The sequence below is a fragment of the Cynara cardunculus genome (assembly GCF_001531365.2).
Source record: "Cynara cardunculus var. scolymus isolate 2C chromosome LG 9, CcrdV1, whole genome shotgun sequence".
In the NCBI taxonomy this organism is placed as follows: domain Eukaryota; kingdom Viridiplantae; phylum Streptophyta; class Magnoliopsida; order Asterales; family Asteraceae; genus Cynara; species Cynara cardunculus.
The window spans coordinates 13,289,274-13,314,490 of record NC_037536.1 but is presented as its reverse complement, the minus strand read 5'-3'; the positions used below and the strand labels follow the sequence as shown (position 1 = coordinate 13,314,490).

The 25,217-nt window shown below is 35.4% G+C and overlaps 4 protein-coding genes and 1 long non-coding RNA gene across 5 annotated transcripts; 2 read left to right on the top strand and 3 right to left on the bottom strand.

Moving 5' to 3' along the window:
* Nucleotides 1–1,020: 1,020 nt before the first annotated feature.
* On the bottom strand, nucleotides 1,021–21,576 carry LOC112518133. The gene is made up of 8 exons (XR_003069789.1): nucleotides 21,454–21,576; nucleotides 17,304–17,448; nucleotides 10,214–10,264; nucleotides 7,153–7,224; nucleotides 5,518–5,654; nucleotides 4,931–5,052; nucleotides 2,150–2,211; nucleotides 1,021–1,637 (listed from the first exon to the last, which is right to left on the bottom strand). It is a non-coding gene; the product is annotated as an uncharacterized LOC112518133 (long non-coding RNA).
* Nucleotides 3,048–4,213, bottom strand: LOC112518129 (monothiol glutaredoxin-S11-like). Its single transcript, XM_025125709.1, has one exon. The coding sequence runs from the start codon at nucleotides 3,532–3,534 to the stop codon at nucleotides 3,226–3,228; it is 309 nt and encodes a 102-aa protein (XP_024981477.1). The 5' UTR covers nucleotides 3,535–4,213; the 3' UTR covers nucleotides 3,048–3,225.
* Nucleotides 7,351–8,002, bottom strand: LOC112518131 (glutaredoxin-C11-like). The gene has a single exon (XM_025125711.1). The coding sequence runs from the start codon at nucleotides 7,867–7,869 to the stop codon at nucleotides 7,570–7,572; it is 300 nt and encodes a 99-aa protein (XP_024981479.1). The 5' UTR covers nucleotides 7,870–8,002; the 3' UTR covers nucleotides 7,351–7,569.
* On the top strand, nucleotides 13,318–14,017 carry LOC112518128 (monothiol glutaredoxin-S6-like). The gene has a single exon (XM_025125708.1). The coding sequence runs from the start codon at nucleotides 13,464–13,466 to the stop codon at nucleotides 13,770–13,772; it is 309 nt and encodes a 102-aa protein (XP_024981476.1). The 5' UTR covers nucleotides 13,318–13,463; the 3' UTR covers nucleotides 13,773–14,017.
* On the top strand, nucleotides 18,828–19,598 carry LOC112518130 (monothiol glutaredoxin-S2-like). The gene has a single exon (XM_025125710.1). The coding sequence runs from the start codon at nucleotides 18,918–18,920 to the stop codon at nucleotides 19,224–19,226; it is 309 nt and encodes a 102-aa protein (XP_024981478.1). The 5' UTR covers nucleotides 18,828–18,917; the 3' UTR covers nucleotides 19,227–19,598.
* Nucleotides 21,577–25,217: the final 3,641 nt, after the last annotated feature.

Genomic DNA, 25,217 nt, shown 5'->3' with positions numbered 1-25,217 from the left:
GGTTACGGGGACGGTTTTAGCTATCGGTTTCGGGGACGGAGATACCAATACCCGGTCCAAATCCGGCCCATTGCCATTCCTACGGATAAAACAAGGATGACAATTTTGTACCAGATCAAACCAAACCAGTCAATATATGAATCAAACGTACTAACTAAACTGATACTAATTCAAGAGGTATCGATTACAGACGGTTGGTAGTATCATATCAAAAAAGTAAACTTGATCAATACTGGTACTGGAAGTTGCATACCACAATAGTACTATGGTATCGACTTATTTTATTATTTTTATGTTTTTTGTGTTTTTTATACAATGAATATCAAACATTGTATCAGTGTCGATTTTGTTTAAACATCTGAATGTTTACAAGTTGTATTTCTTGTAACTAAAAACACTTAAACCTTTGGAAACTCAAAATGTCACTTAAATTTTGAACAAAATACCAAGTTTTCATATATGTAGCTTGAAATTGGTAAGTACGAACATGTGCCAACTGAAAATAAGTTGGTAATAGTTAAACTGCTACCAAATACAGCTGGCTGGTACAAAGTATATGATTTCGCATTATCAGTTATAATTGGCTGATACACAGTGTTGGAGGAAAAAACATTTGCTTATGAGGTATGACAAGTAGGGTTCACAAAATGTGGACCACGGGCCATGAGATCCCCGCCAATAAACCTTTTTTTTGTTTTAAATAAAACCGAATAAATTTTTATGACAAAACTGTTTGTATGGATTGAGAAAGTTTTTGTTTGGGAGGTCATATATAGAATGAACGTGTTCTTTAATTGGGAGGGATAGATCTGGAAAAAAAACTTCACTTTTTCCATGAAACTCATCCTAGAAGCTTACTGAGTAAGCCACTTTTTATATCATTAACCAACAACCAAATAGTCATGTATAACTGACTGAATAAGCTGTGAAATTCCATTAAACTCGTTAAACTGCTAACAACATGGCCTGAATATGATTTGGGCCTGGTGCGGGCTAAGACGTCTCTATTTATTCGTCTATTTTCTTGATCTCGTAAATATTTAATATATTAATTATATTGATACAATTACTACAAATACCGATATAGGTTTTACATCAAAACAAGTTCTAACATTTAAATTGATCTAGAAATCGTAATTAACAAAACCCGTTTGCAAGATCTTTTATACGTAATCCTCGCTGACCACGTCCTATCGGAATCATTGAAACAATAGCAATAAGCCCTGTTTGAAGAGGCTCGTATCCAAAACGTCGAGAAACGATCCCCAAGCCGCCGATTCGATTAATATCTAATTCCATGTCTGGAACAAGATCCATAGTCACTTGGCTAAAACGAACAAACTAATTTCATTCACGAAACCAAAAAGAAGACGTGGCAAGCAGCGAACTTCAGAAATTTTAAAGCCAACCAACCGAGCATTTTCGTGATTCTGCTAGATATTTGTGAACGAGATCGATGGGAATCGATTCGCAAAAAGATTGGTATTCGCCATTTTCTTCGGATTCCACCCCGGGATAGCTAAACCTTTTTTGGCAGACAGAATCAAGGTGCAACCTTTGAGTATCGTCATTCTGTCAACTTGAATAAAAATCCCATGTCCGCAAATCTCAAGTCCATTCTCTGTCCCATCAATTACCTGATGACACGTAATTACTTTATTTAATATAATTTTATTTAATTTATGTTTTCTTTCTCTATGATGTCTTTTAACGTAATTGGTGGATAGAGGGACAAGGATCTGTTCCTATGTACTCTTAAATCCCTTATGATCATGGAGGTTAAAATGCGGTGACTCTGGACGACTCGTAAAGCAGGTGGTCGTCTTATGATTAGTCGGCTCGCATAGCGGGTTGGATATCCAGGTTAATTAAAAAAAAACTATGACATTCAAGTTAGAATATTTTAAACAAATTCTCCAAAATGAAGAAGCATTATAACTTGAAGGTAATTTTTTAGGAGATTTTGAATTATAATTCTCCATTTTGAGTTTATCAGCCAACAGCTAACTTGTCAGCCAACAACTAACTTATCAGCTACAGGACTCGGCCCTATCAGTTTGTAACATGTATTGCTATTTCATGTATGCTGCTTTGCTAGAAAGGGGGAATATGCAGATCAGAAAAGAAGCAAGTTTAACGAAGAAGCTACCTTACCGACAGGCGAACGGGGTCGATATTTCCAGCCGATCGTCTTCGCTGGAACTTTTCGGACTGAAAAAAACACCAAGATAATTATTAGAAAAAGAGAGAATGAAAATGAAAGCATAGGCATTGCATTCCTATCTTTATCTAAAAGTGAAGAATATATCTTTTATAACTTTTTGCTAACGGAAGTCAGAGGTTCGATATATTCCCCCATCGTATTTCCTGGTTTGAGCAGACGGAAAGAACAAACTGAAGTAAACCACAAGCTCCAAAAAGGCCATGGCCTTCGGTTCTTGTTTTTTCTTGGAACGGAAAATAAGGTTGTTTCAGGGGTGAAAATGGAATTAATATGTACGTATTATGAGAATATGTGGAAACCCTGTTAAATTACTCTGCAAAAGAGCTTGTATAGAGAAAGGGGAGGTTCATACGTATATAGTGGTTCGATGGTATTTGTCTAGCTGATGTGAAATTCCAATATACCCCCTCAAATGGAGGCCAGACAGTGCTCTGTAGAAACGGGTCATTTTATAACCTTAAATGAGGTTTTAGAATGTCACGATTAAACGGAAGAATATACAAAAATGAGTAGAAACGTGTCAGAAGATGATGGATTTAAAAAACACTTGTGAGGAGGTCATTTAGCTTACTAATCCAACTTAACGATCACATTCATATGAAGGATACCCATGTCGTTAATTATGATTAATCACATGTGAATAGATCAAGATAGCTAAATTCATTAACCTCAAAGCTACTAATAATATCATCCTACATTCAAGCTTCCTTTCTAGACATTTAAGCTAACTCGCTTTCACTAATGAAAGCTAAATAACCCGACTTAACAATCACATTCATAATAGGGATACCCATGTCGTTAATCATGATTAATCACATGTGAATAGATCAAGACAGCTAAATTCATTAACCTGAAAGCTACTAATAATATCATCCTACATTCAAACTTCCTTTCTAGACATTTAAGCTAATTGGGTTACACTAATAAAAGCTAAGAAAATAATAAAACGAGCTGCAGCATGGTCTTGAGCCAGACTTATTTCTTCGAGTTTCGTAGTTTTTCTAAGCCAGTATCTGATATGGCCTCAACAGGGGAAGAAGGGAGCCACTCAGGTGGAGAGACATGACCTCATTGGTGGACCCAATGAGGTTGCCGCCAATGAATACAGCAGGGAAAGGGGGCGAGGTGCACCCGCGGTTCACAAGTGCCTTCTCCATCTCCCAGCCCTCCGGATCATGGTCGATCTCGTGAACCAATGGCTCCACCCCAAGCTCTTGGAACAAAATGGTCACAGCATAACACAAGCAACAGGAGCTCTTGCTGAAAATGACAACTCCGTTCTCTGATATCAATGACTGTATCTTGTCCATCTTGGGGTTTTGTTTTTGAAACGACCTAGAACAATGCCACGTGTCGCAAATCCACCAGGATCAAATCCGAGATGAAATTTGATCTGATGGAAGGAAACTAGGAGAAGGGTCGAAGAGAAAGATGTGAGATTTGATTTACTTCTAGCTTCTAGTCCTACATCTATTTATATAAAACAGGGCAATGTTGGACTCGTTTTCTCCAAACAAGAACATTCAAATGAGGTGCTTTATTACTTAGATGCTCGAAAACTACTAAAGGTACTTTTCAAAGATGGAAACTTTTTTCCTTTCCGCACACTAAGGAACAAGTAGAACACATATTCTTTATTGCATTTGCGTAAACTTTCATCTTGGAACACGTTATGACCATTTGATACACACAGATGGACTGGTTCAAATGACGATGAAGAAGCTAAGGACCATGAATTTGATTCCTGCACATTCTATGGACCTCGCTAGCTAGCAGCAGAAGTCCACTAAAAAACCGAAAGATTCCTAGGGTGGTTAGTTTTATTTCAACCAGATTCTTTCTATCATCTTAACTATATTCTCAGAGTTGATATATTTAGAATGAGATTGCTTTCGGCAAGCTATGATTCTTGTAACATGGCCACCAACTTGAATATTGTGAGAATATGTGGAACCCTAGATTTATTCTCCAAACGAATACATTGAGGAGAGAAGGGAGGTTCCAACATATGTTCAAGAAAAATGGTCCAAATCTAGCTAATGTGGGACTCTAACACACCCCCTCCAACAGAGGCTAGACGGGCATGTTGTCCTAGAGTGTTGAGAGGGGGCTAGACAAACGAAAGGGCTAGACGAGTCCATATTACCCTGTAGTGTTGAGTCCCTGGAGTGCTAGAACTTGGCTCGGATACCATGTGAGAATATGTGGAACCCTAGATTTATTTTCCAAAATAGCCCCTTAAGGAGAGAAGGGAGGTCCCAACAGAATAAGAGAAATGGTTCATGTCTAGCCAATGTGCAACTCTAACAAATGCATTCTTTAACACCTGTGAATCTTGTAGGTGTGAGAGCATTCATAAATTTTGCTCCATTATTAATGAGTCAAAACTTGATTACATCCAAACAATGCATTGGGAAAAATAAATTTTCCATGAATCTTGATTTTCTTATAATGGATTTGATAAAGAAGGAAAGGGGTTTACTGCACGAACAATATCAAGATTATGGATGGGGTTATTTAGCTAAATGATCTCCTAACAAGTGCTTTTTAAATCCATGACCTTCTGACAGGTTTCTAGGCATTCTTCTGTTAAAGCAGTAGCGTTCTCAAACCTGTCAGAAGGTAGGTCATGAATTTAGAAAAACCCTTCAAAAGGTCATTTTTGCAAAGGACCCATTCTCAAACCTTTGTGTTGATAATACTCACCTTCATACTTCAATGCTTATTAGAGATCTACGGAAATGGGCAGGTTATGCAGCCTGATAAATGAGCGTAGGCCAGGTCTTGTACTCTTGCTTGCATATGATTTACAACGATCTACCCATATCCTACAAGAAACACAAGCCTTCAGGATCCTAGAGACCCATTTTCGAAATATATATATATATATATATATATATAGGGTCAGGTTCAGGGGAAAACCGTAAAAATTTGAAACATTGACGCACACCCTGGTAACTGTTCATCTGGACGGTATGCACATTTGCATACAAGTAATCTCTAAGCAATTTATCCAGTATGACATGTGCATAAAAACCAAGAACAACTTCAATTACTTGTATGCACATGTGAGTTACCTGGGTGTTCCATTTTTCTTTTTTTTTTCTTTTTTTTTGGGGAGGGGGTTCGGTTCCCCTGTACCTCCCCCCCCCCTTTTTCTCTCTCTCTCTCTCTCTCTCTCTCTCTCTCTCTATATATATATATATATATATATATATATATATATATATATAGCAATACTGAAGTTTTCATAAATACTCTTTTTTAGAGAAAAAAGGGGGTAATTTTGAAACCCTTTTGGCCCTTCTTTGGAAGCTCTTTTTGCTGCTGTTGCATGATAAGTAACACAACGTCTCTTGTTTGGAGGGGTTAGTTAACAGTTGAGCAGCCCAAGAGAAAATTTCTTAAACTTGTTAAATTTCAACGCCCCCTGCAATTTTAGTTGGTAATGAGAACCAGTCAAAAGATGTCTATTCCCACATATTGTACCCGTGAAATGGTCTAAGTTTATTTCACAAGAAGCTAAATTCATATTCCTTGATTTAAATCATTAAGCTTGCAACCTTAAGTTCTAGAGTAAGGCTCCAAACATAGTCGACTCGTGAAAATGGTCTAAGCTCATTTCATTTTCCATGATAAGATTAATAAGTTAAATTTCAAATCTTTATATATTAATAAGTTAATAACTTATTTTCCTATAATGTAAACTGATTTATCTCTGATTCTACAATTTTTTTCTTCAAGAAACTAGAATTCAAGGTATTCACTTGCATGATTTCATGAAAGATTCTAAGTTAACCCGAGTGTTTCAAGTATTTGAGTTTTCCTATATCAAACTCGAGGCGGATATTATAATCTATGTTCGATCTTGAGTTGAATTGAGATAATGATCCTAACCGTGCAAGGCAGACTCAAGCTGCCTGCACTGTCCTGTTCCATCTATCCACAGTTTGACACCTCAGACTCACTCTACTATCACAGGATTAAACATGAAATTTTATATTATTCAGGGACTTGACAAGATATGAACATTTTCCAGGATATGGTTAAATTGGAATTCTAATCGAAGTCAATGATCAAGTCACAAGCGTGTGCAAGAGGTGACTTACAATGATGTTGGGATCTCAGGGGAAAAACTTGTGGGTGAAAAGTCAAAGCACCGAGTCAATGGTAATGATGCTCAAATCCCCAACTCAAGTGAGATTAAAGTATTTCCTGGTTGTTTTTACATTAAGATAAGTTGCTTGGGTTGTTGTGCTGAATAAGCAGTTTGAATGACATAAATGACTATTTTACCCCTCAGCCATACAGCCCGTTAAGCCACAACCGAACAACATCTAAAGGTTGTTTGGTTGGTTTTCTATTAAGTCATGCATGAATAAAGTTGTCTGTGTAGATTAATCTGTTTGTATAGATTGAGAAAGTTTTTGTTTGTTTGGGAGGATTTTTTTATAGATGGAAGTGGCTTATTCGGAAACATGTTTTTTAATTGGTTTTCCACTTTCTATATTATTAAGCCATTACCAAACCATCATGTATAATTGACTGAATAAGTTATGAGTCTCATTAAGCTCATCAAGCTACTAAGAAACAGGCCCTTACAATAATGTTGGGATCTCAGGAGAAAAGACTTGTGGGTGAAAAGTCAAAGCACCATGTCATTGGTAATGATGTTCACAACCCCAAATCAAGTGAGATTAAAGTGTTGTTCGGTTGTTTTTCCATTAAGCCATGTAAGGATTTAAGTTGTTTGTATGGATTAAGCTATATTGCTTATGTTGTTGTGCTGAATAAACAGTCTGGATAACAAAAATGACTATTTTACCCCTCAGCCATACAACCTATTCAGCCCATTAAGCCACAACCAAACAACACCTAGTAGTCACCAGCAACACATTATTTCTAACCATAAGGTAAAGGAACATCACCTCTCTTTGATCATTGATGGAAGTAAGGACATAGTTCTTCACTTGTCACAAGGGACAAGGAGGATAATTTCTCTGCCAAAAGGTGTCAGATCATCAGAATTTGAAGTTCTTTATTCTGCTAGCTCAATACCGCTTAAAAGGGTAGTTAATCGTATTTATCACTGATATCCCATAATGAAAATAACATAAAGAAAGCAATAACCACAATAAAGTATGAATCTTGAAGACTAGAAAGCCAAGAATTAACAGTGTGACTCCTTTATGTACAGTGACAAAAGAGAGCAGGCAAAAAAGAGCAGCTCTAAGTACACTTACAATCATGTTATTCTAACATGATGTGGGAGGAGCTAGTTGGTTATCTTACTATAACATAAACCGAAACAGTTTTTTTTTATTTTCTTATGGTGATGCTAGTAGCTAGAACCAGATAGCTCTTGCTTCAATAAGCTTTTGTTTCAGTGATCCATCAACATGAAGGGAAATGACATCTCTGGCTGAGCCTACATATTTACCACCTATAAACACTGCTGGGAGAGCGGGATTACAACCTAAGCGTTGTAGGGCCCACTCCATATCTGCATCATGATCAACTTCATGAATCGCAGGACTTGCACCAAGTTCGTAGAATAGTGCCTTGATACTGTGGCACATGCAACAAGAACTCTTGGTGAAGATCACCGCCGCTTTCTTAGATGCCAAGTCTATTACTCTATTCATTTTTAGCAAAATGTTTAGTATACCGAAGAAATAGAGGAATTCAGTTGGAAATTGGAATAGCAGGCAAATGCTAAAATAGCAGATTAGAGGTAAGATGTGCTTGTAAGGCTTATCTTGGTAGACTTTGAGGTTGCATAGTTTCTTATATAGGGGATACTGAGGGTCACCAATTGCATTGTTTAATCACCAAAGGAAAAAGAAAAGGCATATAAAATATGTAAAAGAAAAGTTCTTTTTGGATATTTGTCTGGATAAGAATAATGCTCCTGATGATTTGCTTGAAAATAATCAAGTTGACACATGGTATCTCTTCCTACCCACAATGACAAATCGCTCGATGCCCATATGAATGAACAGTCATATATAATCATAGATAGATATACACTAATGTGAGGTCTTGTTCCTTGCATCAAATAATAATAATTTTATGTTCTGGGTAAAGTGGGGATATATTCTTTAATTAAGTATGCAGATCTTTAATTTCTTGAGGCAAACTTTTGAAAACAATCTATTAAAGAATCTTGGGGGTGTGATAAAATGGTATCGGTGCATGACAATTGATAAGTCAATCTAGAGAATTTCTCACTCCAACACCATAAGGTTAGCCAAGTCAAAACCAATATCAATAGAAACAACTCTTTCTTAGTTGTTAGGTTTCTTAATGGTGCGTTTGGTACCCAGAAGAACAGGACAGTTATTCAACATTTGGTAAGACGGGACTGGTAAAATGATCAATTTAACCCTAATGAGTTGTTTATATCTTTTGATTAATTTATGTACTTCATTAAATTATTATAAAATAAATGTTTTTTTATAACAAAGTATATCATTAGAAAGTTTCCGTCAAGATGATTAAAATGACACCAAAATATGAAGTTTATATAATTTCTAAATTTTATTTTATACCTTTTCTATATTNTCTAAATTTTATTTTATACCTTTTCTATATTATTATTTTTACTAATACTTGATAAATTACATAAATTTAACCAAAACATAGAAAACGTATAAAAATGATATTTTGATAATAGTAAAGTGAAAGTTTAAAGATGATAAAATACAATAAATATAATTTAGAGAATGGATAGAATGTAAAGAGGGGTGTGTATTTGACGGTTTATAAGAGAATTATGTTTTATTTTAAGGGTATATTGGTAAAATATAAGCTTGTTCCATCTTGTTCTATGGGGTGGGGGTGGAACACGCCTGATCCACTCTACTCCACTCTACATAACAAACATGGAACAGTGATCAGTATTCTGTTTTGTCCTGTCTAGTATTTTCCCTTCCATTTATACATTGTCCTCTGAACTATTGATATCAACAAAAAGAATGAGCTTAACAGCCTATTAAGCTAAAACAAGCTATAACGTAATCATTTTAATGGGTACTACTGCTTTTTCTTAAAATAAAAAAAAATAGAAAAATAAAATGTCTCGTTGACAGGTTATTGTTTATAGTAAATTATGGGATACTGCAGAGTGTATCTCTAGGGAGTGGGGCATGACAATGTTCACCAAGAAATAAGCAAAAACTAGCATTGAAAACTTTAACTATGCAGTCACTATCCAACAGAATCTCTCAGGCATAAAATAAAAGCTTCTATTTCAATATTCTGGATGACGATTACTATTTAAGAATCGCAGTAAAGTTATGAGAATTTGCTAACTGTTCACTTATGGCCAATCACAATGAGCCAACGATTCTTCTAGATAAGTCATGATCTATTAGTGCATCACAGGTACTGGATATTATTGCTTGCTTGTATTGATCCATAAATGACCTGTTAAAGCTTCAAAAAACTTGCTGCGGAAAATGCAGATAACTAATAATTATGTACTATTACTAGTCATGAGTCAGGTTCAGAGGAAAACCACAAAAAAATAAAAAATTGAGGAACACATTGGTTACCATTCATTTGGATGGTATGCACATGTGCATACAAGTCATTTGTAAGCAATTTGTTTGGAATGCACATGTGCATAATATGCATACGTGCATAGAAATCAAGAAACAACTTCAATTACTTGTATGCACATGTGCATATTGTATTAGATGAATGGTTACCAGGGTGGTCCTCAGTTTTTCATTTTTTGGGGGGTCTCCCCTGAACCTCCCTCTACTAGTCATAACCAGCAACCTTTCCATGTTCATGAAACTTTGAGATTGCCAAGAATAAGAACTCAAGAAATACATAACAATCTTGGACGTTCAAGACTTGAAGAAAAGGGAAAGAAAGAAATTAAGTCCTCTCCATGGCAACGGAAGAAAAGAAAATGTTGAAAAATATGATAAAATTTTGCCTGCTAAAAGTGAAACTTACAAGCTAAACCAGAAAACAAACCTTTCTTTCACAGTTTCTTTGGCTTGTTTCAACTGGGATACTCACCTTCACCTGAAATCACATATTTCTGTTGTTAATTCAGTTTTTAGAAAGCTTGTTCTGCTATTTGGTTAAGAAAATTCCCTCTGGCTGCAGTTAGCCCCAAAAAGGAAATAAAATACTACCTCCGTCCCAAAATTAGTGTCCTCCCGTCTATTTTAGTTTGTCCCAAAAATAAGTATTAACTTTTAAAAGTAAGTGCCTATTTTCCAATTCTACCCTTAATTATTAGGGCAAAAAGTTGTTACTGGTCCGCCTCCAAGGACACCAATGTGAGGGGGCACTTTTTGGCTCACTCAGCGGCTAGGGCAAGCGCGAGGGAGGGGGCTGGGATCGAAGCCAGGACCTATCTTGTATTTGGGCAAAGTCGCCTCACTCCTTTGCCAACTGAGCTACACGCTAGAAGCCTACCCTTAATCATGAGATGGATAAATTCATACTCCTTATATTAGTGAAGGTACAATTGCATTTAGTTGATTAAAAAGTACAATAACTACACATTTCTAAAATTGTGTCTTTTTCATTGTGTAATAATTATACATTTCTAAAATTGTGCCTTTTCCATTTTAGGCATTTCTTTTGGAACGGAGGGAGCAACCATCCATCCATAATCTATCCCCATTAGTTGACACGTTACACCAGAACATGATGTGTTATGCCTAGATATTAAATGGAAAAAATTAAAAGTGCTTACATATCGACCTACCCGAGCCAAGCACCACCATCGAAATTCTACATGGTCATGTCAACACTTAAGATAGAGAATAATCCCCTAACTTCTGATTTTTGTTAGCTGTACATATCAAGATTTCGATAGCAAGATATATGTTCCAAGATATATATATATATATACACACACACACACACATATAGGGAGGGAGGTTCAAGGGAAAACCCCCAAAAAATGAAAAACTGAGAAACACCCTGGTAACGATTTACCTATACAATATGCACATGTGCATACCGGACAAACTGCTTACAAAAGACTTTTATGCACATTTGCATACCGTCCAGATGAACGGTTACCAATGTGTTCCTCAGTTTTTCCTTTTTTTGCAATTTTCCCCTGAACCTGTATATATGTATGTATATATATAGTTTTCATGCAGTAGATTTGATAAAAGGAGGTGTCCTGTTGGCATGTATTATTGGTGTAAGCATAATATGATGTACATTTTATTCCTGAAATGTCTTTTCCTAGGTGATTTTTCCATCTAGTGCTCAAGCATAAATGCAGCATCACACCAAGTGTACAAATGATCCTCAGCATTTTCCAGTTTGTCTCCTCACAGAAGCAGAGCTTATGTAAATAAAGAAGAGAGTGAGACTAGGAAAAAAGAACCAATCAATTTGCATTAAGAATACTATCATAAAGCACGCCAAAGGCGAGCCTATTGTATGCCAAGACTCGATGTTAAACTGCCACGTAGACATGCAGATATATACAAAGATGGTGGCCGTACGCATGGCAGTAATGATATGCTCCACCCCTACATTTTTTTTCCTCTACGACCACCCCAAGAAAAAAATGACAAAATAACATTGCCACTATCCCAAAATAAGGGTCCACATTTCTATGTTAGTTTGTCCCAAAATAAGTGTCCTTTCAAAAGTGCTGATTTTCCAATTCTACCCTTGATTATGAGATGGATAAATTCATTACTCATTTACTCTCTATTAGTAAGGGCAAAACTGTCATTTAGCTAATTAAAAAGTGTAATAATTACATATTTCCTAATTGTGAGCCTTTTTCATCGTGGACATTATTTTGGGACGGAAGGGGTATTTTGCTTTATATAGTAACCAAACAGTGTGAACAATTTAACTTTTCAAGAATTATGTACCATTCTAAAAATATATTCAAACAAATGCACCCAAATAAATTCAAGAAGCATATTGACATAAGTTTAGGAGTTTCAGTAGGACTCAATAATGTGGTAGTGTAGCAACAGAAGTTAAATGACCCTTCGCTTTGTTTTGAGCCAGTTATGCAATTCCACCTCCAGGTCATTATTCTTTCCTTCTTAAGGCTGCAGAAAGATGCCAGTATCTAATACCGGGTTCTATGTACTGTATTGGACATAAGATTCTGAAATAAACTTAAATTCCGCCACATTTTTTGAAAGCACGTCGGCACTATATTATAAATTAAAAAATAAAAATTTGCAATATCCTACACAGGTTTGATGAACTAACATGAACATAGAGATCTTCATGAGCTAAAATGTAATATTACCAGTTTCCGGTTGGTAATGAAATAGGATGCAAGATATTAACCATCTACTAAAAATGGGGTCCCTGATATTACTCATAAGTTAATGACCTGCAACCAAGTTAAAGCCTTAAAGGGACATGTGAATCGGAATGATTAGGTTTAACTTATGTCATCACATTGATTGTTATATTCAAAGTTATAACCAAACATTTGATGCCTAAACAGGCATAATTCGCAACGAATCACTTGATGTGAAATAGTTTTTGTGCACATTAAAGTAATGTTAGGTACTTGATTGGTTGTCGAGTGGTTTTCATCATTCTTTGATATTTTCCATGCACAACTACTTGATCAGAGAACCTTTTTTTTCTAAATGCTCACATTTCTAATCATCACTTCAAAGGCTACCAATCCTTTTTTTGGTGGTTGGGCACTGTTAACCTTCTTATTAGAATCGTGCAATGAGAAAGAAAGGGTGTCTACCCAATTGAGAAAACATCTTCCTCCACCTCAGCAGATGATTTGGGATGGAAATATGAATAGATAACTATGCATGTTCATATACATAAATTACCATACTGACCTTTCATAAATATTACAGAACAGAACTTCTTAAAGGCTGCATCAAGGTTAAAGATGTCATTAATGATGCAAGATGCTGCCGTGCATATCTATCTACGGATGAGCAACTTGTTATACTACACTATGCTAATGATCTTTCAATTGTGAAGCCTGATGAATGATGGTATGATACTGTAGTATCTTTCAGAGAAAAAAGAATCTATCTTTTTCAGTGCCAAGTAAGCACATCAACCCAAGAACTTCAAGAGCTATTATCTATATATAGCATTAGCAAGAGTTCAGTTTACTCACAACAAAATCTAAACATTCCAACACGCCTAGTTTTCTACATATACCCCTCTAGCTATCCCTCACCAAGACTTCTACCCAATTTAGCACTTGCTTCTATACATCTTGCTACAACAATTTTCAGAAATGGCCATGGTTGCAGCGTTGGTGAATGAAAGATCGGTGGTTATATTCAGCAAAAGCTCTTGTTGCATGTGTCACACCATTAAGACATTGATAAGCAGTTTTGGAGCAAATCCCACCATTTATGAGCTAGATGAGCATCCAATGGGACAGCAAATAGAGAAGGAACTCAAGGGATTGGGGTGTAAACCAAGTGTACCAGTTGTGTACATAGGGCAACAGCTGATTGGGGGTGCCAACGAGATAATGACCCTTCATGTTAAGGGTCAGCTGGTTCCATTACTCCTCAGCTCTAATGCTATATGGGTTTAGTGAAATGCATTCAAGAATATCAAGATTTTACGTTATAGAGGTATAATTACGTTAATACAACTATAGAAGCAGTTTGATGCTTCTGCAGTTGTTAGAGCAGGAAAGGCAAGTTGTTTTTTGGCTATCTTTTCAGCTGTTACGAGTCCATGACAATGTATGCATGTGCAAACTTCCCCATGTAATTTCCTACTTTTGAGAAGCAACAAGTGATACCACGTTTTACCAAGTTGGTACTGTGGTTTGAAGTACACTTTTAATGCCAGAAAAAATTCTGATATGGTCTACATACAATATTGTACATCCGCACATTATAGTAATGAAGCTCAAAATAAGAGATGAACCCATCTCAAAAGTAACAAAAGAATCCTGATATTGTAGTGGCTATGTAAGGGCTGTTTGTTAGCAGCTTAATGAGCTTAATGGGACTCGCAACTTATTTGGTCAACTATACATGACTGTTTGGTAGTGGCATAATGATATAGAAAGTGGCTTATCCGATAAGCTTCTAGAGGGCAGCTTTATGCAGAAAGCCAAGTTCTTTCTGAACCTGCCCATCCCAATTAATCAACACAGACAAATTAATCAACACAGACATCTTTATCCATATAGTACTTAATGGAAAACCAACCAAACAACCCCTAAGTTAATCACAGATACTAGAGCAGATCACAGAAAAAAAGAAGGAAAAAAGTGTCAACAAATGAAACATCGGAGTTTTGGCTAATGCTACTACAAGGGTTTTTACCGTCTTTTAGCTGAGTATAAATCCAACTAATAAGGAACTGCTGAGAGGCATAAGAGTACTACAACCTGAAGCAACAATGAATGCATGATTACTTGAACTAAAATATGCAATTCTGTTCAATTACGGTGACTTAAGAGTTAAGCGTATTATTCAATGAATTGTTTTGTGGTCAGTAACCATTGGCTAAATTCATAAATGCTAGAAGATCATTCGGATGACCTTTGAGTACACAATACTACGGGTTATTTAGCTATTTAGCTAAAGGGTCTCCTGACAAGTGCTTATTAAATCCACGACCTTTTGGTTGAGGTAAGGTTTGCGTACATCCTACCCCTCCTAGATTGAGTCATTTAAGAAAATGACCTTAGAAAAAATTCTAATTAAATTCATGACCTCCTGGCCTATTAAAGAAAAAATAGGTTTATACTCATGAGAGGGTCATGGATTTAATTAAAATCTCACTTAAGGTCATATACCTAAAAATCTCTCTGAGACCCTACTTTCGAGTGGGATATATTGGGTTCGTTTTGTTTGGTTCGGTTTTACTTTCGAGTGGGATATATTGGGATATATCACACTTTGCCTGATCAGTTTAGAAAGGCCGTTAGTTTAGTGTCGGTCTTCTTTGAATTTTGAGGAATAACTGGCCTCAATTCAGCATTTCTAATTAAGTTATCTCAAATTCATTATCTTGTCCTCCCCATGTGTTTAACATGTTCAAACAATATTTCTGATCTATCAAAAGCTTATTTCTACGTCCCTTTAAGCACATAAAATTTAGTGGGCTGAGGGCCTGTTTGTTAGCAACTTAATGAGACTCACAGCTCATTATGTCAGCTATATATGACTGTTTGGTAGTGTCTTAATGATATAAAAAGTGGCTTATTCGATAAGCTTCTTGGGGGAGCTTTATGCAGAAAGTCAAGTTTTTCCCAAACCTGCCCCTCCCAATTAAAAAACATGATCTTTCCATTTATGAGAAAACCCTCCCAAACAAAAACTTCCTCACTCTAGACAGACAGATTAATCTACACAGACAGCTTTATCCATACATGACTTAATGGAAAACCAACCAAACACCCCCTGAGTGTCTTACAAAAACTAATTCATTCAGAAACAAAACTGTTGGACGATAATTACCCAGAAAATAGGAGAAGAATAGGAGGATATCTTAAGCTTGTTCAACATTACAAGTGTTATAGAACCACATCTTGCATTGCACACACACACAAAACTGGGTTATTTAGGCGAATAACCTTGTGATAGATTTTTTTTAAATGCATGACCTTATAACAGATTTAAGAATGCATCTATCTAAGAAAGTCTCTTCCTAACACAAGAATGTCTCATAACCTTTTAGAGGGTCATGCATCTAAAAAATATATGTCAGAAGGTTATTCTCCTAAATAACCCAAAACAACTGAGTAACAAGTCGGTTGCATAAAGCAAATATACGACTACATGGGGATAGAAAACCATGTGATTAACCAGAAAAGAACAAATCACAAGATGCCTATTAAATAACAGATGCTGGAATCTTCATGGTTTTCACTGATCATTACTTATCTTGGAGAATAACCCAAAACAACTGAGTAACAAGTCGGTTGCATAAAGCAAATATACGACTACATGGGGATAGAAAACCATGTGATTAACCAGAAAAGAACAAATCACAAGATGCCTATTAAATAACAGATGCTGGAATCTTCATGGTTTTCACTGATCATTACTTATCTTGATCTGAGATTTTGAGAATAATAAAGATCTTCAAGTGAAAAGAAGAAATTCTGAAACAGTTTTGAAGGCAGAAAAATTATTAGTAATTTTCATGAATGTGTTTTGGGTATGTATGTTATGTGTGATGTCTAAAAGCCACTTTTTTCTTGAAGGAATCTTCTCTTATCTCACCACCACCTAGAAAAAGCAACAAAGGGAAAATATAAAATTTTGCATTGGCAATCCTTTGTCCTTTTCTGGAAGTGGAAAAGGTGAGGGAATAACAAGCCCACCAATCTGCAATCTTAAAGATACGTTATGCCAGGACTCGACTATGCATTCCTATTTATATCCACACATACACATTTCACTTTTCAAATAAGAAAGTAGAAATGTAGATCTGGTGTTCATGTGTCAAAAACATAAGGATAAGGTGTAAAAACGTACATATTAACATATTAGCCAATAGGGTCAGGTTCAAGGGAAAACTGCAAAAATAAAAAACTGAGGAACACCCTAGTAACCGTTCACTTGGACGGTAAGCACATGTGCATATAAGTAATTGAAGTTGTTTCTTGGTTTTTATGCACGGGTGCATACCGTCCAGGTGAATGGGTTACCAACGTAGCGTGATCCTCAGTTTTTCATTTTTTTTTTTGGAGGGTGGTGGTTCCCTTGAACCTCCCTCTCCTCTTAGCCAATAATATATTCTCCCTTCAAAAGTAGATAGATCACTAACTTCATAACATACAAAGGTTAAATGCATTTTTAAGTAACTATATATGGACATAAAACAGAACAAAAGGAAAAGGATATGCAAGCCCAAAAGATAGAAAATAGAACAATATGTTTGCTAATTTCTAGATTGTTTAGTGTGTAGGAGTTTAACTTGTTAGGCAGACATCATGTAAGTTGGTGACCCTATACAAGTGCCCCTTAGCATTGTCTATGGGCTGTTGTACAAATTGATTCCAAGTTCAGAACTCAACTCATCTTGTTCTTTTCTTTTGGCTTTTTGGGCTGCATATACGTGGCTATATCTAACACCAGGAAATAACAAATGTAAATACCTTGTTGTACGGTTTTATACATTATCCTTGGAATGTAAGATGGTGATGTATCCATACCCATGATTCTGATTTGATGAAAAGAATGGGAAAGAGAATTTCTAGAAAATTCCAATAGACGTCGAATTCTCTAGAAAATTCAGAGTGCCTGCAGAAAAGGAATAAATAGATCTTTATCACTAATTCAAATAAATCACCTCTTAAACAGGAATGTACTTTTGAATTGTGATCACTCAATAAAATGCTGACTGCTTAAACAGGAAGTACAAAAACATTCTCGATTGATAAGATCTTTTTACTTTAGCTGTTTTGATGCCTTGGATGTCACAAGTCTAACAGTGTGTTACTAGTGCATAGCCAAACTTGAAGCTTGTTAAACTAGCATAGTTAGTAAAAAACCACTTAACAATAAGCATAATATTTTGATCAAGCACTCAAAGATAGAGAAATGCATAAGAATATGTCCGCATGCAAAACTTCCGTTCTACTTGTATGGATGCCATTTGATTTAATCATCTCAATTATATGTTTTATCACCAATGACGGGTTATTTAGCTAAAGAGATTTATTTATATCCAGGACTATTTTTTTAAATTCATGGCTATCTGACAAGTTTCTAGGCATTCTTGTGTAAGAGGAAGTGGCATTCTTCTGTTAAGAAGTGGCATTCTCGAAACTGTCAGAAGGTCATAGATTTAAAAGAAAAAGAACATGTCAGAAGGCCATTTAACGGACCCCACCAGTGATAAGCATATCTTTCTCCATATATTTCTTTTTCTGTGGCTTTCAGCTTGTTCAATTAAGATGCAGAGGAATATTTATTACTGGATGGAGGATGGCCCAATTGGTTAAATGGAATTACTTTTTCCACCAACAGCAGATGCTTATAATATGATATTACCATATTACCATATTACCCTCATGAGTAGGCTTGCATCTAGATGATTGGAGTCAAGGACCATTTCACAGGGCCTCGCGGCATGTTTGTTAGCAGCTTAATGAGCTTAATGAGACACAGCTTATTCAGTTAGCTATATATGACTGTTTGGTAGTATCTTAATGATATAGAAAGTGACTTATCCAGTAAGCTTCTAGGGGGAGCTTTAAGCAGAAAGCCAAGTTTTTTAGGAACCTGCCCCGTTCAATTAAAGATCACGCTCCCTCCATCTATAAAACCCTTCCAAACAAAAACCTTCCCAACCTATACAGACAAATTAATCCACACAAACAGCTTTATCCATACAACACTTAATGGAAAACCAACCAAACAGCCCCTTACACAAGAAAAATAACTTAACTGAGAGTTGGTGGTGTGTATCTTCTGGTGATTTCAAAGGATACCAAGATCACCTTTAGAATATTATTAAATAGATTTGCAATCTTGGTTCAGTGGCATTCCATTTAAGATCAATCTCAAAAGGGTAATCTAGGAAATTGTCAAATACTACTTGTACCCACCTTTTCCCTCCTCTTTTGTTCTCTGGTCGAGCTATATATAGCCTCCAATGACAGTTTAAGTTCCTCCAACTCTCATTCTCATTACAAGCCTCTTACCACCATTTTAGTTTCTCCATCTCCTTCCCGGTAAAAGTATCGTACTTTTATCCAGTAGTAGCAATGGCCATTATACCAAGGTTAGTAACCGACAAAGCGGTGGTTATATTCAGCAAGAATTCTTGCTGTATATGCCACAGCATTAGGACGCTAATATGCAGCTTTGGAGCAAACCCAACTGTTTACGAGCTCGATGAACGACCAGATGGTCAGGAAATCGAAAGGGAACTCAAAGCCTTAGGGCGTAAGCCATGTGTCCCAGCTGTTTTTATAGGACAAGAGCTGGTCGGTGGAGCCAATGAGATCATGAGCCTGCATCTTCAAGGCAAGTTGGTCCCTATGCTCATCAAAGAGAGAGCTATATGGCTCTAGAACAAGAATATGATCAGAACCATGGTGTTTTATAGCCCATAAACAAAGCATTTTGTTAAGCTCTGGCATACTTGAGAACAATCTTGGATCAGAGAATAAGTAGCAACTCAGCTGGCATTTTGTCTAGACAGGCCATATATGATATATGTAACTTATTTGGTTTCAACCCTTTTCTTGAGAGCAATTATGAATCAGAGGATAAGTAGTAACTCAGCTGGCATTTTTTCTAGCCATGCCATATATGATCTATGTAAGTTATTTTGTTTCAAGTTTCAACCTTTTTCCTTTATTATGTCCACCCAAAGTCCTTAATCATTTGGCATTTCAGAAAATGATCAATGGTTGGCACAAAAATCTTGTTTTTTGAAGTATATAATATTTATAAATGTCAAATAAACTCATGCACCCTCCTCATCGTTGGTGAGATTTGAACCCTTGACCTCCTGGGAGGTTGGGCTCTAGAAGTAACCCACATACCGCGAGGCAAAAAGCCCTTTGATTTTAAAAAAAAATCCATCTATCGTTCCTCCAAGATTGTCTATTTCCTTTTTCCTAAATTTACGGTTAGTTCATGAATTTACTTGCAACTGCATTTCACTATGACAAGCCCAGATCAACTTGATTTACAACTTGGACATTATTCATATTATTGGGAAGGCTTGAGTTCATAACTTGTGTTAAGTAATAATATATGTGACATAGAAAAATAATCACAAAGATAACAACAGTTAAGGGCTCAAATAAGAGTAAAAACTCATGAAACAACAAAATATTCACAAAGATACCATCAGTTAAGAGCTCAATGTATTAAAGAAAAATGAAACTTCAGTAATTCATTAATTCGACCACTATGGAAACGTGACATCAGAATCTAATGAGGTTTAACATAATCTTGTCTTGTCTCCTTATTTTTGTTCCACCTAGGAAAAAAAATTGCATTTGCTTAGTCCTGTCATCTCCTAGTCTTATGTCGCACCAACATGGGACAACAAGTTCTTGTTTTGTCCATTCCCAGCTTACCAAACACACTCCCACAGAACAGCTTTCATGCAAGTAACCTATAACAAAGGATGGAGAGAGCTTACGGGGCTTAATCATCTGAGAACTCCAAAATTTTGAGATCCATGACAACTTCTACCTTAAGGTTTTGTTTCATGATATTTTTCCATCTAAGTATAGTATTTAATTATTGATTAACATATATTTATTTTATATGTATTCGGATCACAATGTGAAACTTTTTTACGTGTATTTTCGTTTCACAAACACTCTAAAAAGGTTCTTGCTTTGTGAACCGAGAACATATGAAACAAATACATTGTAAAACAAACATACGTTAATCACTACATCGAATTCTAGCTATAGATGAACAAAACCATATGAAATAGCACATGATTCACTGTTCTCATATATCTCACGATTTAGAGAGTTCTCAAAAGAAGGTCCCCCGAGAACCCAGAATTGTTCTGTTATTGGAAATGGGTGATCCCAGCTTCCCTTAGAGTAATCCTATGGCAAATCGCGACTATAGGCTTCGCACACAGCCCTGATATAAATCTGCCGGTGGTCACAAGCTCATATGTAGATGGCAGGATTCGAACTCGCGTTGATTTTATCAGCCACTTCCTTGTCTTCATCTTTTTATCCACCCTTTTGAATAACTGTAAGAGAATTATGAACTACTTATCTATCATTAATTAAGGATAGAAAGCACAATAAGTGGGTAAAAATAATGCCTATCAACATCCACAACTACATCAACATATAGAAACCCCAATTAAGTTCCATTTGATCCTTCTTCCTTAGACATGACATAAAATTTAGATTCTCTCAGACAAACACAACAGGTAGCAGATACAAGCAGCAATTCGACAAAAAGAATACACAGAGAGCAAGCAATTAAGACATAAATACACATTTGGGTTTTCGTTGGATTCATTCGATAACTGAACCCAAAATCAAACATGCAAATTGGTTAATAATTCACCAAAAACAAAATTCCAAAAAATTTATCAGCAATTCGACAAAAAGACGCACATAGCAAGCAATTAAACACTAATACGTATCTGGATTTTGAGTCGTTATCGAGAATTTAACCCAAATTCAAACATACAAACGGTAGCATTATATACAAACACTAATACGACAAAAAGGGACATTTAGTTTTAGTTTAATTCAAGTTCCAATTCGGTAAAGTGAAGTAGAAATCAAACAAACAAAAAGTTACTTGTTTGGCTAAGAAGGGATCAACCATGGCCGAGAGAACGGGCAATGACCGGTTGGCTCCAACCACCACCCGCAAACTCCCAAACACATAGTTCACCCTGGTCCTTCGCCCTCCATTTAACCTTAATGCCCCACTTGGGTCAAAGGACCCGCTACCAAGCCCGGCCACCTGAACCGGTTTTTAAGAATTTGAAATCGCTTCTAACTTCAGCCGATGTGGGATTATATATATAATCTTGGATCATTTGGTATCATGTGAGAAAAAGTCATTTTGGTGATATTGCAAGACAAATTTTCAATACTTGTATTAGATCTACAATTTCATCAATAGTCTAGAATAAGTCATTTTGGTGATATTGCAAGATCAATTCTCAACTTTTGGATTAGATTTACAATTTCATCAATGGCCTAAACCATTGATGAGATTGTAGACGACTAAAGAATCTTATAAAAATCTTAAATAATTCCTAAAGCATGAAATACTCCCTATTAATTACAAGTGATTTATGCATATGGTGCAAGTTGATAAAGCACGCCTACTTCCTCCGGTTTTTAAGCTTCAAATAGTCGAGATGGCTATTCATATCCTCTCGATTCTTCCAGTTTCCAACCTGGCTATCCATGTTCTCAGGATATGACATACATAAATCCATACAAACAATCTGTTGCAATGCTCTATCTGGTGATTCTTGTTCCCATTTTAGGTTACTTTTCCAATCAATTTAACAGGTTTGTGATCCTCTTTCTAGTGCTTCGGTTGCAAACGATTAGCAGACTTGTTTTCAATCAATAGGTTTGTTTCTGTTAACAAGTTTGTTTTGCAGTCGGTTTTTTGTTTGCCTCTACGTTTCATTTATGTATAGCAATCAATTTTTTGTTTGCCCCCATTTTGTAGGATCAAATTTATCTATTTCTTGTAAGGTCTTATCAGTTTCTTGCATTTTCCAGTTCTCATGATTCAAAACTTCTTAGATGGTTTAATGATTATCGGTATTTGATTATATAGTAAAGATGGAAAGCCTCAAACCCCGTGCTTTATAAACCTTAGTGGAACCTAAATTATCCGTGCTAACCTGATTGTTAAAATCTAATAAAATGTATCTGGCGTTGAAATGATGATGTTTTAATATGTTATAAGTAAATAAATGAAGCCATAATGATGATATTTGTTACAGATAATTCTATAGTGTAACACCTTTTTTTTTTTTTTACTTTCTGCTCCGTTTGCAGCAAGGGTTTTCATTTCGTTGTAAGGTATGCATTTCCATTTACCTAAGTAGAGTTTAAGACACCTTATTTCTTTTTTTTTACTTCATAAGCGCGGTCTTGACCAAGCTCGGAAGTAGCTATGCCGCACCCAGGGCAGTCTGCGCCTTCTTTCTTACCCCTTCTGTCTTCTTGGCTTCTGCCCGTTCCGTGTTGAGATGTTGTTCTTATGAACTAAGATCTCCTCCCTTCTACTTATTAATTCCTAGAAATTGGGATTTATCCTAAATCCTACAAAGGTGAGTTCATCTAATTTTATTCTACGAAAATTACACTTTTGGTCAGAAAGCTTTTACTTATATTATGTCTTAACTTCCTGTAATTACTTACTTAGATTAAAAGAAGATCATTGGGTAAAAAGAACAAGCTTGGGTAATCCAGTTATACTGTTAAGTTAAGTTTAGATAAATGAATCAAATCACTTGGTAAAATACTATTTCTCAATGTGTTGTTGACCATTAAATACTAAAACAGTCATGCCCTAAAGTTCTTTATTAGTAAAGTCGGGTTATTTTGCTTGTGTTAAGGACACGCGTAAGATCCTATTAATAAGTAAGTACTATTATGTTTATGATACCATATTCAAGTATATCACTAGGATATAGTGGGTTTGAAAGCATGAAAATTGTATCATCGTTTTGGTGTGAAGGGTGGTGTTAGTTGGATTTAGGCATTGTGATCATTATTTAAATTTCAAATCACCTTCTCACTCCCACTCGGGAATAGTCATTGCGATTACTATGTAATTTTTGAGATAAAGAGTTTAAGATCATGATCGACTACATGACTGGTTAGGTTGACGTCAATGGTGTTAAGCCTGTAAGTGATGCTTTATAACGTTGACTTATGACTTACTTTGTGTTCCGTCATAATTAACGGTAAATCGGGTCTCCCCCGTCATATTCGGATGTTATGACTCCACTCCGTGAAAAATTTAGAATTTATTAATCCTCTTGTATCGTTTAAAATTTCGTCAATTATATGTGTGTATATATATATGCATACATGTATAATGGGTTAGTGGTTCATTTCTTTTTCACTATTTGGACTCTCTAGGCGTAAGCCTAACACTCTCTCTTGAAATGACTTGTTTGTCAGGTTCATTTAACGGCAGGACTAAATTGGGTTGAGGGGAGCGTGGTCTCGCAAAAAGGCTTTTGTGTAGCTAAAGCAATTGGTGTTTTGGAGCGTTGCAATATATGATGATACGACATTTTGTTGGAGACGATAGAAACACCCGTCCTTAATCTAGGCATAGGATTGTTTAGATTAATAGATTGTTATTTATCACCTCTCCTTTTGTTTTGTAAACGCTGTACCATTTTCCTATGTTGGTCAATACATATTAAACTCGAGTTTCCATTATGCATTTTTTTTTTGGGTTCAACTCATCCCCTCCCTTAATGTGTTTTCTTAGGGTGTTATATATGGCTTCATTGATCCAACTCGTATCAGTAGCAACAACTCTAAAAATGACGAACAGTAAAAATATTATTCAACCGTCCTACTGTCTATGTATCAAAATTCGGTCTGGTTCCAAGATACTGTCCTAAATGGAGAAAGTAGGAAATAAATGATAAAATTCTTGAAATTTGGTAGATTCCCAAAAAAATGCATGTTCTAGAAAGATAAATGATTTTCTCTATCTTTTATACCAATGAGAACCCTTAAAATTAAATGTTCGGGAGAAAAAAATATATTTTTAAAATTTATTGAATATTTCAATAATATAATTAATATTATAATTCTATAAAATAGATAAGCAGTTGGAGATGAACATAATATTTTTTTTTTAAAAACTTTGACTTTTATTTTTTTATTTTGAATAATCTGTTGGAGATGTTCTAATAATTAAAGCGTTTTCACTATTAGTGATGGAATTTTACCCATCTGGTCGAGTAATGCACGGGTATCTGTCCCTAATGAGGCAGAGATGAGTATTAGGATGGTACTATTCGCCCCTAATAATACCCGATATATGTATTTAAATATATTAGAAGGGTACTCGCACAATGCAGCGAGATACATATCGATTTTAGTGTTTCATTTTTTTTTTCAATCGATGTTATAATACGGTTTTATATGGTTTTGAGAAAACGATAATGCTTTAATTTTTGAATAAAATGTAATATGAAAATATCATTAACAAATGAAAAAAAAAATTGTTGTTAATAGTAAATTAAATATATATTTTTTTTGTATTTTTTTTAACTATTTTTGTATTTTTTATTTAACAATATATTTTTTATAAATATAATAATTAAGTATTCTGTTAGGATCCAAGAATTATCTTAATAATATTTTAGATTTTTTTATATTTTAAAATTAAATGTTTATCCTCTATTTGATATGTTTATCCGCAGTTAGTTACACGAATTCAAACATAAAACTTTAATAAGTTATACTTATGCAAAATTTACTTGTAATCTTAAATTTTAAATAATATGCATCAATAAACAATACTTAATACATAAAAATTGGTTTTTAAGAGTTTTTGTC